At 32.3% G+C, this 13,310-nt stretch overlaps 1 protein-coding gene across 1 annotated transcript; it reads left to right on the forward strand.

The window, feature by feature from the left end:
* The first annotated feature begins 3,342 nt into the window (after window positions 1-3,342).
* LOC125840146 (uncharacterized) lies at window positions 3,343-7,824 on the forward strand. Its single transcript, XM_049519109.1, has 3 exons — window positions 3,343-3,455; window positions 3,610-3,682; window positions 7,714-7,824. The coding sequence occupies exons 1-3, from the start codon at window positions 3,371-3,373 to the stop codon at window positions 7,724-7,726; spliced, it is 171 nt and encodes a 56-aa protein (XP_049375066.1). The 5' UTR covers window positions 3,343-3,370; the 3' UTR covers window positions 7,727-7,824.
* Window positions 7,825-13,310: the final 5,486 nt, after the last annotated feature.

A 13,310-nucleotide genomic window follows, 5' to 3' on the forward strand; every position in this document is an offset into this window, starting at 1 on the left:
ATTTAGTAAGAACATGTTACAACTACGGACTGTTAAATACCGTATACACATACGACAGAGAAGAAGTTAGTGGAATATCAGAACTACACAAGGCATTCGTCACATACAAAAGAGTTACAAAAGGAAATTTATTTTATATAAAATTCTATACAGCACCAGCGGAGATATTATATGAGGAAATAAAACCTCCAATACAGGTTATCAAGATAGGACTAACTAAAGATATGATTATACCCGAGGACATCGGACAACAAGAAGAGATATGCAAAATAGAGATACCAAGTTTTTATGCCAACAAAAGAATAATTGGTATATCAACTATCATACAAGAGCTAGCCAATAATTATTTAAACGGAAACGCTATATGGAGCTACTATGCAAGAGATCAACTAATGATTTATTCCATTTCAAGGGATCTAAGGAAAGCAGATATGGATGAAGTCCAGAGATGGATTTTGTCATTACTTAAGCCAGAAGAACGACCTATGATGAGAGCACTAAAAACAGGATTTATTTTGGCAGAGTTATTAACCAGATATTGCAAGCTAATTGGTCACAAATATGCTGACCACATATGTTCAAAATGCAACGGAGAAGATAACATAATTCCAGATGTCGATTTAGAGTAAAAGAAGACGATGAAGATAAGAAGCAGACATACAAGATAAGATATGGACAAGATAAAAAGAAGATAAGATACAAGATGGCAGACAAAATAAACGTGAATAGATAGATAGATGTAATGTAAAACACTTTGCAAGGTGTAAAGTAGGAATGTATTCGAATCATATGAGTTTTTGTATTGAAATTATTAATAAGCATTTGATATATTCGATAAAAAAAAATCTGATAAATTGTTCTTTTATTAAATTGATTTACATATTTTTGAATATTTTGCCAAAAAGTATTCATATATTAAAAATAAAAAAGGAACGACATTTACAGAATAAAGAGAAAGTTGAGAGTTTCATTTTTAAAAATATATATTTTAGACTTAGGATAAATATTAAACAAAAATTAATAAAATATATAATCAAAATCAAAAAATATTTATAAGTTAAAAAATTATAACTGAAAAATGATCTATTTATAACTTTTAGCTGATATATTAACTTATAAGTGCTTACCAAACACATAAATAAATTTAAAACATTTATAAATCAATTTAACCCACTTGTAAACTTATTCAAACATCTTTGTAGATAAACTGTCAACTCACTTCTACATTTGTTTCTTACATAAAAGACTAACATCGACACATTTTAATTCAATCTTTTTTTTTTTTTTGGACACCAACGTCTTGTGTCTTGCATCTCACCTACACAAAATATATATTTGCTCGTTTGACTGTCGCATAGGTAAAGTGTTTACTGGTCCGTCGGGTGAGACCCTCCGGGAGACTATGCTGTCTTTGTTCGCGAAAATGCGCCACATTTATCTTTATCGCCGAATTGAAATTTGTCGCTTGCGGCCTGGGTGGCTCAGTTCGGGAGTTGAAACCAAGTAAAAAATGTAGTTGTTTATTATATACTTTTATAATTTTTCACATGATATATTTAAAATAAAGATTAAAGATATTTTGATATATTTAATACATCTTTAATTTAAGAACATAAGATTAAGTAGTCGTTTGACAGAGTGTATTAGAAAAAATAATGCATGTACTAGCTTTGTGTATTACTAATATATTGTTTATTACATTTTATTTGGTATTAAATTAGGCAAAATGGTCTGGTAGACCCTTGTACTTGTACCCATTTGTATTGTAAATCCTTCTACTTACCCCTTTGTCATTTGAACCCTCGAACTCATTTAAACTCAACCTGTTGAACCCTTTCAACTCATCGTGACTCTCAATCGCGCTGATATCACATTCCATGTCAGGTAAATTTTGCCACATCATTTTTTATTTTTATAATAATTTCTTTTTGGACAAAAAGTCATAAGGTTTTTATGCAAATTTTACAAAATAAAAATTTTAATTTATTCTTTTAAATTAAAATTTTTGGTCTCCCTACATCATCTACCGTTTTCACCGTGAAATTGCCCAATCGCCGAAGAAAGTTGCCGCTGCCACCACTCCTCTTGCCGGCGAGACCACAAATACTCTCTCTCTCATTTGTCTCCATCTTCTTCGCACACTTTCACCATTTTTCTTACCTCCTCCTTCTCCAACCTCCACAAATCCAAAAACCATAAGCCGTCGCACCAGCTCCTTGCCCCTCACCAGCCTCGTTTCCCTCTTCATTGTCTTCCTTTTTTCGTACCATCGACGACTTCTGCGAACCACCAGGGACCCCCTATACTCTCCATCCTCTCCGGCGTACCAGAAGGCCAGAAAATTCCTCACTGCCTCCAGTGTTCCAGCATGCTCCTCGCCGCCTCTGGTGTACCAAACCACCTAAAGAAGATGAAAGAAAGAAAAAAAGAGGGTTGGATAAAAATGGAGATGACTGAAAAAAGTAGGTCGTTGGGTGAAGAAGAAGGGTTTCTTTTTTCTTTATTAAGTTTATTATTTTACTCTTCTAATTTAAATATTTTTTAAATTTAAATATGATGTTCACTTGCCTTAATAGGCGTGTGGTCTCATTCTCTTGTCAACTCAACCATATTAGTGCCACATAAGTAAGGTCAATGGTCGAGGGTTTTGATATATTGTGTGTCATTAAGTGTAAGGGTTCAGATGACAAAGGGGTAAGTAAAAGTGTTCACAATACAAACGGGTACAAGTACAAGAGTCCACCATACCATTTTGCCTATTAAGTTATTTATAACTAATATATGAAAATCCATGATTTCTGTATTAGTAATACAAAGGTTGTTAATACATGCATTATAGCGTGCTAAAGACACAATTGCCCCCTAAAAATTGTTTTCGTATTCTTTCTGTCAAATTTATAGAGGATTTTTTATAAATAAATATTTATTTTAAAAAAAATTCAATGCATGTTATTTTTAATATATCAACCAAACACTGCATAAGAAATAATCAATATAACTAATACAAGTAGTTATGCAAAACAATACATAAATTAGCTATGCGTATTTTTAAATTATCAACCAAATATTATTATAATTTATTTTTAATCTAATTATCAATGTCGTATAAATTAGTGAGTATATGAATAAGTTGAGTTACCAAACGACTCCTAAAGGGGTGCTGTGTAATATTCTTGCTCGAAGGGGGTAATTTGTAATTTGATCACCGGAAAACGACAAAGAAAAATTGACAACGAGACTGGAAGAGGAAAATTCTAATAGGGAGGCTGCTAAGCGTGTTTAAAAGGCGGCAGGATCAAGCAAATTCATCATTACAGGCTATCACATTTCTTCTTCATAATTCAAATTTTTTCTGCTTAAACGGAGAAAAATGAATTGGGTTCAACGGAAAATTTATCTCTACAATGTTACTTTTGGTTTGTATATGCTCGACTGGTGGGAACGTTGTCTCTTCAGTATCCTTTTTTTTTGTTTTTTTGCTTCTCATGTTCATCAATTTTGTTAGATCTGTTAAATTTCTTTTTAGTTTATCGATTTTCAATTCATTTTGCTGATCTGTGATTTAGTTATCAGATTTTGGTTGGATCTGGAGTTCTTAACATTTTTTAGATATTTTGGTGCTTGTGTTGCTATGGTTTATGTGTTACAACGGGTTTCGATTTGCTTCTGAGCTCTTCAATAGGTATGTATTTCGTTTTCTCTTGAAGAAAAGTTAAGTTTTGTCCGTATTACTTGCAATTAGTTTAATTTTTCAGCAACTATCACAAATTCATGTATGTTTTGTTCATAAGTGTGATGGTGGAGATTGGATGTAGGAAAGGAGTGGCAACTGGGATTAGTAAATCAATAAAGCAAACTGATTATCGCTTTGAAGTTTAATTCTTCATTTTGAAAAATAGATTATAGTGAACTTGCATAGTGATATACATGTATGCCATTTTGTAGTCTATATGGTCGAATCTCAATGAATGTAGAGGAAGGATTGTAAAAAGATGCATTCTTATTTGATACCTTAGAGAATTCATTGGATTGTAAAAAGATGCATTTTTTCTGTTCTGATCACCTAACTATGAATCTTACGAGGTAACACCATGTTCTAGTAGTGACTTTGGTTCAAAGCAGATGGGATAATTGTTCTCACGAAAGTTGTGACTCCCAGCATCTTACCATCCCCGACAGCAGAAATGAAAAAGTAAAAACCTTTAAAGAAGCATTGAATGCACCCAAGGGTGTGGCGTTGTGGTCAAGAAAGTGAGAGGAGAATTATACGGTCTTAGGTTCAAATCCTAAGTGAAATGCAACTTCATATACATGGATTAGTCAAAATGAATTTAGCTGGAAAAAATAGTCAAGCCAGAGTAGCAAAATCATGACATCTGAATGACCAAATTTCATGAACACTCCATTTGGCAACCTGTTGTTCTTCAAATTTATGCCAATTCTCCATTGACCACCATTGTCTATAAAGCTACACCAAGTTCTGATATTTCTCTTGTTTCCTGATTTAGTTGATCTGATTTAAGATAGATTCAAGTTATTTTGTAGTAATTTTTATTAGTAGTACCTTGTTAATAGATGCAGATTATTTTGGTAGTAACCTGTCACAAGGGGCCTAACTTTCTTCTTTGATGAAGTAAGTTGTTGCATTGCTGGCATCAAGAAGATGCAATGGTTGCAAAAGAAGTACTGTTAGCTCCAGTACATTTGTCTATGCTAGGACATGGAACTAACAAAAAACAAACAAGAAGGGACAGTGTCTGGACAAAAAAAGTGAGACTATGCTAAAATTTAATGAAGCTGTTAGCTCCAAATACTAAAAAAAACTAACCTATGTGCAGGGAGCTAACGAAGTCCAGAAACTATTCAGGGAAATTTACAGGGGAAAGTTTACTTTAACTAAAGAGAACTAGGACACATTTAGCCTTGAGAGAGTGATTTGGAGTTGATACACCATTTATAACATCTGCGATTCCTTTCTATCTATGCTATCCAAAAAATGCTGGCTGGTTTCATAGTCCAGACTTTCCTGATGGCTTTATCAACTTTCCATGAGCTCCAACATTCACCTGCTTACTTCAGATTTTGTGGCATGCCCCATTTAAATCCACAAATAGAAGAAAACATATTTCAAATGTCATTTGCAACTGTACAATGGAGCAGCAAGTGATTGACTCTACTGATTTCTGGGCATGTAGCATCTAGTTGTAATTTGAAATTTTCTTATGACGAGGTTGTCCTGGGTCTAGCATGCTCCATGTTAGTCCTAGCCAGTTGTAGCACATTATCTTCATTGGTAACTTTGTCCTCCAAATCAGTTTCCAAATACTATTGTGGGAACAATAATGATTGTAACCTTTTTTAGCTGTGACTATTCCTTCTTTTCTATGACCCCATTTCTGACTATCTGGATTCTGATGCATCACTAATCACTGAGTTGTCCAACTTTGTTAGGAGACCTAGGAGATCTTCTCCGTCATTGACATTCCTTCTATATATAATGTTCCAGCTTTCCCATTGCTAATGAGAAATGGATGAGTTAGTATCACTGCAAAGATGGAATAGTCGGATGCTTTCATTAGAACAGAGTTGCTTAGCCACTTATCTTTACAGAAACTAATATTAGGATTTCCAACTGAGAAAAATTATTCTGTGAAATTTCCTCCCATAGCTTGCTAATAGTTTTCCATAGACATACCCCTGGAGGTGTTCTTGAAACTTTGGTGCACCAATGATTGTAGGTTCCATGCTTTGCTTTAACCACTTTCTTCCAGAGACATCCTGGCTATACCTCCATAGCCATGTCATTGTCATGCATTTGTCATGAATGGCAAGGTCTCTTATTCCCAGACCTCTTGAGATATTGGTTGAGTGACTTTGGTCCATTTCACCAAAGTGGACTTTATGAGAACTATTATTACCTACCCCGAGAAAATTCATAGCCATGTCATTGTCATGCATTTGTCATGAATGGCAAGGTCTCTTATTCCCAGACCTCTTGAGATATTGGTTGAGTGACTTTGGTCCATTTCACCAAAGTGGACTTTATGAGAACTATTATTACCTACCCCGAGAATATTCCTCCTAATCTTGTCCAGTTGCTTGAGAACCTTACCTGGCATAGGAATAGAGACATGTAGTTAGTGGGGATGCTTTCCACAGAACACTATTGACTAGTGTAAGGGGATGTTTTCCACGGAACACTGTTGACTAGTGTAAGTCTACCTTCCACAGAGATACTGCATTTGCCACGGTGCAAGCCTTTTCTCCAAGTTTCATACTCTATCCATAGTCCAATAGCTCTGAATTTAGCAATGGAAGCCCCAACTAGGTAGTTGGGAAAATACAAGTACTGAAGTACAGAAGATCTACCAGTTCACTCAAATTTGGCACTGAACTAAGCGGATACATCACACTCTTCAACAATGTAAGGTGAAGATCTGATGAAGCTTCAAATATTAAGAGCGTGAGATCAAGTTTTAGAACTTGGGTTAAGTCTGCTTGACAAAATATCAAAGTACATCAGCCTAGAGTAAGTGAGAGGCAGTGATTGAGTTCCCAGAGCCCCAGCCTCAAACCTTTTAACTAACTCATTTGAACAAATTTATCCTACATTTTTTTATGTCCCTCCATAGCCAAGATGAAGAGGAAGGGTTCCCCTGTCTAAGACCCTTAAAAATCCTACTGGAGAACTGTTAACCTACACTGAGAACTTGACTATAGAGATGCTGAACTTGATCCATCTGACACACCTATCAGGCTATCACCAAACCTGATTTTTCTTAGCATAGAGATAAGATATGACTAATTTAGTTGATCAAAAGCTTTCTCTATAATCCAGCTTTTGAAAAATACATGCTTCCCACTTTTTAGTTTCCAATCAAGAGCTTCATTAGCAATCAAAGCTGCATCAGCAATTTACCTGCCTTAAATGAAAGCATCAGTAAGGAGCCTAACTTTCTTTAAGAATATCCCTGGGGATGAGAACGCTTTGATTGTTTTTGGAATTCCAGTGGCAAAGTGAGAACCTTTTGATTGTTTTAAGTAAGTGGTTGAAGAAAGAAATGGAAATAAAAAGCTAAGAAGGTGTACCATAGGTGAGCCTGGAAATATGGTTGAAGAAATATACCTGAAAGCTGAAGCAACCTCATTGTTAGTCTGGTGAGCGAAATAAAGTTTGACTGTCAGTGATCACTAGTTTGAAAAATAACATAGGTTTTTTAGTCTTGTTTGCCTGAACCCGTAACCCATGTTATTGAGATGAATCTTAATTTGCTTCAAATTGTTAGCCCATAAAAAGGAATTTGGAAATAATACTGAAACTACTACATAATACATATGGTTTGGTTGTGATAGTCATAGTACTCTGTTATAGGTTAACCTGAATTACTGCACTTTGTGTTCATTACTATTAGTCTGTTGTAGGCTATTTCTCTTGCTGTCTGATCAAATGAGTTGAGAAACGTCTTTTTTAATATTGAAGTATATTTTTCTTATGATCAAATGATCTTATGCGCAAAACGCAGACCCTCTTTCACTTTCCTGTCTATGCCTTGTACTTCTGTAATTTATTGGGAATACCAATGTGTGACTTTGTTGAAACTCCATTTTATGGTTTTGTGTACCTTATTAGATCTGGAAAAATATATCCAATATTTTGCATCAGTTATTATAAGCGAGTTCCTACTTATATCATTGATAATTTTCTTGTCTCAGGCAAATGTGGTGAAAGTTAATCCAGCTGTGTCGAGCGTTATTCTTCACCATAACTAAGACAGATATGTATGCCTTTTTTGGCATTTAACTTTTAAGGTTGTGAAATTGTTTGCTGTGCCATGGATATAGTTGGCTTTGTATGAATTCATCTTACTAGAAAAATACGTTGTTCGTTTCTTATTCTTTACCGATAGATGACACTTAATGTAATAGTTCGAACAATCAATCAGAAATTCAAGTTGAAATTCTTGATTGTTGTGAGGAATGCTTTGCAATTAGCTTACCAATTTGTGAAGTTTTTTTTTTTTTTTTGATGTGTGTGTTGAGTTGATAGCTCTGTCAATGACGAACATAATATTGAAGAAAGCATTGTTGTTTCATTCCTTATAAATTTGGCTCACTCTAGTTGTTATTATATTTTAAAATGAGTTGTGGATTAAATTTCAGCGGCTCCCCTTATTGTGCTTGTTTTTGTTCTTTTGTCACCATTTGTAATATGCCTTGCAGTTTTGGACCTTGTGAGGAGTAGAGGGGAAAATGATTATTAGTTTTTATATATATCTGCAGTGTAGTTCCATATCTCTCAAGCTTGTACACTCGTGTTGTAGCCATCACGCTAGCAATTAAACTTTAGTGTATCTTCTTTTTGAATTATGTATTTAGTAGACAACACACATTCTTTGATAAACTTTAGCTTCTTTATATTTACCAAAAAAGGCCTAAAATACCTTTAAACTATCAGATTTGCTATAAAAGTATCTTCGTTTACCTTTCGGCTTTAAAATGCCCTTGATGTCAACCTATTGGCCTTGAAATATCCTTATTTTTTACAGCTACATTTAACAATAGAATTAAATTTCTCATTTCTTATGAGGCACAATTTCATTGGGTTATTTGTAATTAACCTAAACAAATTAAATTTAATCCAAACCCGGATCCATTTAATAACCCGATACCCGCCCCACGTTCAATCCCATTAATTTAAGGAAAAAAATTGACAATTATCTTAAACTTTCAATCAATGTCATGCAAGTCCTATCTTTTGTAATATGGTTTGAACTTTCAAATTGCAAAACACAGGACTTGCCTGACATTGATTGAAAGTTTCGAATAATTTTGTCAATTTGAGGCCCTAACAAAGTAAAGTAGCTATACTGTCCATGGCTCCAAGCAAGATAATGCTCAAAAAATTATCATAGGCAAGACATGACAATAAAATTACTAAAATTTTTGCTTTATATTTAAAAAATTAACAGCAATATTAAGGTTTGAGAAATTCCAAGACCCTTCATCTGACCATTTAGATACTGGACTTCATTAGCCCCACTTTCCACCATTAATATCATCCACCCTATCACAATCTTCTTACTTGACATTCTTATTTAGTAAACTTAAATAAGTAATTCTTATTTCTGTCATTCTATATTTTAGTTAGATCTTTAAATTACTGTCACTAAATTGTTAATTTAGATCTCCCAACAAGTTTTCATGATGAGACTAATTCAATTTTGTATTATAATATTTTATTAAATTTACCTATTAAATAATAAACCCACAAAATAAACATGTTTCAATTATATTATTTTTAAATATCTACTTAACATATAACTTTTCAATTTTTTTTTTATGGTGAATGAACTTACAGGGTTGAAATCCCCTGCTCTAAAGTTAGTTGGATCGACTTTAAATAAAATTTTAACGGATCAAAACATATATTTTTCTTGGTATCAAACACATCCCTACTCTATAGTCTATACCACTCATTTCAATGTGTTCCTTTTCTTTTACTCTCTACTTATAGGATAAATCATCTTATTATCTGACTAATAAAGTACAAAATAGTTGATTATATGAGGGATCATTTGGACATGAATATGAAATTAGATTGATATGAAGCTGAAGTTTCACAATTTATGAAAACTATTGAAATTTTCTGAATTCTTATGCAATCTTATCAAATAAGCAAATTATAGTTTATAAATTCATAAGACGTCGCATAGATAAATCACTTATCTTTATGTTTCTTTTATAAATAAATATTTGTAATTAACAAAATTTCAAATACACATAATTTTATGAAGATACACTAATCAACAACAACAATAACTAGTTATTTTTTAATATAATCCTTTCAAATGAACTGAATAATCTCTTCACACTGAGCAAAACTTTTTTTTTTTTTACAAAATTTAAAATTAGGGGTGTTCGTGGTTCGGTTTGGATCAATTATTGATTAAAATCAAAACCAAACCAATCCGGTCAGTTTTTTTAAATTTCTAAAATCCAACCAAATGAAACGAAAAAAAATTACCGTCGATTTGGTTATTGTCGGTTTGGTTAAGTTTTTCTGGTTTATTCGGTTTGAAAGTAAGACTTTTTTTGAGGACGTACGCATCTCGATAGATACAAACACCTAGTACATGAATAATCCACAGAAAAGCTATTGTCTGTTCAATTAAGCAATACTAGAGTTATCATTACACGAACGTGATTCAATTAAGAGAAAGTGTGACTATTTTATGTGAAGTAGGGTAGGTAAAGACTAAAATTGATTTTGATGGACTTGGACTTAGGATTGTTATAGTTGGACTTAAGTATTGGGCTTGAGAAAATGGTAAAGTTAAAGACTTAAGTTAATTAAAATTGAGCAATTTTCACATATAACAAACATAAAAATCATATTTGTATGTTATAGCTATAATTTGCATAATTGCGTTCCATAACAAATTTTATGTTTGCTATGGAGCTTTTGATTTGTATATTTCGCTAGATACATCCAATTTATATACAAATTGTTCAGTTTTGTATAAATTCATTTATACAATTGGATAATTTGTATATAAAACGTTTCAGTTAGGCTTGTCCATTGTATATGTACATATAGTTGTAATTTGTATATGTATGTGTTCTTTGTATAAGTGTATATGTGAAATCTATGTGCAAATCTCTCTCTCGCTTTATACAACACAAATTATACATTGTAATTTGTATAATTTGTGTTTGTATAAAATGAGAAAGAGAGAAAGACAAAAGAGAACTGGGCAGGGGAATATCTGTATTTGTATAGTTATAAGTGTATTGGACGAAAATATCTGTGTTTGTATTTGTATATAAACTTTTCTCTCGCTTTATACAAACACAGACGCATTTTATACATTTGTATACCGAATGGGTAATTGTATACCAAACTAAATGGCAAAAAAATAGGATGTTTGCTGCGAATTACAAATAAAATAAATTATAGCTATAACATTTAATTTGAATTAATAGTTTACTATTTCACACAATTTTCTCATTAAAATTTATTTTATTTATGAATAATATATAAATAATTATAAAATTTATATATCTAATTTATCGGTTCGGTTTGATTATTTTTGCGGTTGTTTTTTAGTAAAATCAAAACCAAACCGAATAGTATCGATTTTCAAAATTTAAAACCAAAGGTAACTAAACCAAACCAGATACCAATTTTTTTAAATCGGTTTGGTTTGAATTGCGGTTCAGTTTGATTTTTTAACCATAACCATGAACAACCCTATTTAAGATGATGAGTTTTTTCTTTACAAAATATAAACGCAAGGGTCAAATTTTTTTTTTAAAAATAAATTGTGATTTGAAATTCGAAATCAGGCTTTTTTGAAAAATTAAGACCGCTAATTTAAAATCATACTTTATATCGCATGTCCAAATATAAGTTAAGATAAATCACAATTTAGATGTTGCGCTTTTATTACTTGTACTATAACGTTTCAAAACATTAAACACAATTTTATTAATTAATGAAATCATCTTCTAAAAGTTGATTTAATATAATTAAATTAGGGGAACTTTCACATATAGCCACTCAAAAATAGTCTAATTACTCTCCATAGCTATAGTTTGATAATTACAATTCGTAGCTACATGTTATATGGAGGAGAGAGGCGAGCGAGACTGGGAGAGAGAGGAGAGAGGCGAGAGAGAGGGGGCAAAGAGTGGAGAAATGTGAATTGTATATGTATATATGTTAGATAATTGTATATTATACATATATATTTGTATATATGGCAAGAGAGATTGGGAGAGGGAGGAGAGAGGCGAGCGAGATTGGGAGAGGGAGGAGAGAGGCGAGAGAGAGAGGGCAGAGAGGGGGAGAGAGGTGAATTGTATATGTATATATGTTAGATAATTGTATATTATACATATGCAATTGTATATATAGCAAGCGAGATTGGGAGAGGGAGGAAGAGGCGAGCGAGATTGGGAGAGAGAGGGGAGAGGCAAGCGAGAGAGGGCAGAGAGTGGGAGAAAGGTGAATTGTAAATGCATATAGGTTAGATAATTGTATATTATACATATGTATTTGTATATTCTGACGAATTATACATATACAAACATAACTAATTATACAAACTCGAAGTCAGCCCGCGTAATTAATGTATAATGTTAGTCATGAGTGGTAATTATAGCAAACTATAGCTATGATGAGTAATTAAGTAGTATAAGTTTGCTTAACCGCATAATTTTCCCATTAAATTATCAGTCACATAATAGTTATAAAATCAACATGCACTTGGTCCTTAGCCAAAGATCTTGGTATGAAATGGGACACGAAAACACTTTGCAAAAATTATTACTATTTCTTAAAATGTCCTGAAAAGTTAGCGAGCATAAGAAATTATTTCATGAATTGAAGCAATAAATTTAGAGTATTAAGTTGGGATTAAAATCTATAGATGAATATATAAAAGAATTTAAGAAAATTTGTGACAGTCTCATTGCTATACACAAATCGTTAGACGAAGATAACAATGTTATACAGTTTGTCAAAGATTTTTTAAAACAAATACAAGATCTTAAGGTTTGTTATGTTGGCCAATGCTTTTCACATCCATCCTTCACTTCAGTTTGTTAACGCACAAAGAGAGTATGATATGAGAAAAGAAAATAGTGAGAAAGATCATGTCGATCAAGTCATGATTTTTCAAGTCTATAAAATACAAAGTTCGATTGATAGGAATAGAAACAATTACTCTTTCAAAGGAAGAGGCCATGCAAGTTGCAACCCATGTAGCTCAATATTGTTTTATAATCTTCTTGAACTACCTAATATAAATCATCTACCATCTTCCATTTTATTAAAAATAGAAATTATTATCTCTAAAATACTCTTTGCTTGTTTAATCCTTTTTCTCCTTTTTTTCTTTTCTTTTAGCAATAGAGTTCTTTCCATTTCAATAATAAGCATTACTTTCTCTGTCCACTTTTAATATGATGAGTTTAATTTTATTAAAAAATAAATGGATGAAGTTAATAAAGAAAGAATAAAATTTGAATCACTTTTATAATATTAGGGATAAAATGATGTGCAGAAATAGCATTATTTTGACATAATCTTAATTTAATGTCTGATTTTTATTTTTCATAGTACCTATCAGATCCATTACATTAAGATGAATTTCCACCTCAAGTATTCGACACATATAGCTTTTGCCTGATAAATTTATATTTAAAAATATTTGTTATTATTTGAGGAAAAGAAAATTCTTACCTTCTATTCTTTTAAAATATTTGCTCGAGAATGACATCATCTCATGTCAATAATGTGTCATAAA

Source organism: Solanum verrucosum, unplaced genomic scaffold (assembly GCF_900185275.1).
Source record: "Solanum verrucosum unplaced genomic scaffold, falcon-dt-bn FXZP01000180.1, whole genome shotgun sequence".
Taxonomy (NCBI): Eukaryota; Viridiplantae; Streptophyta; class Magnoliopsida; order Solanales; family Solanaceae; genus Solanum; species Solanum verrucosum.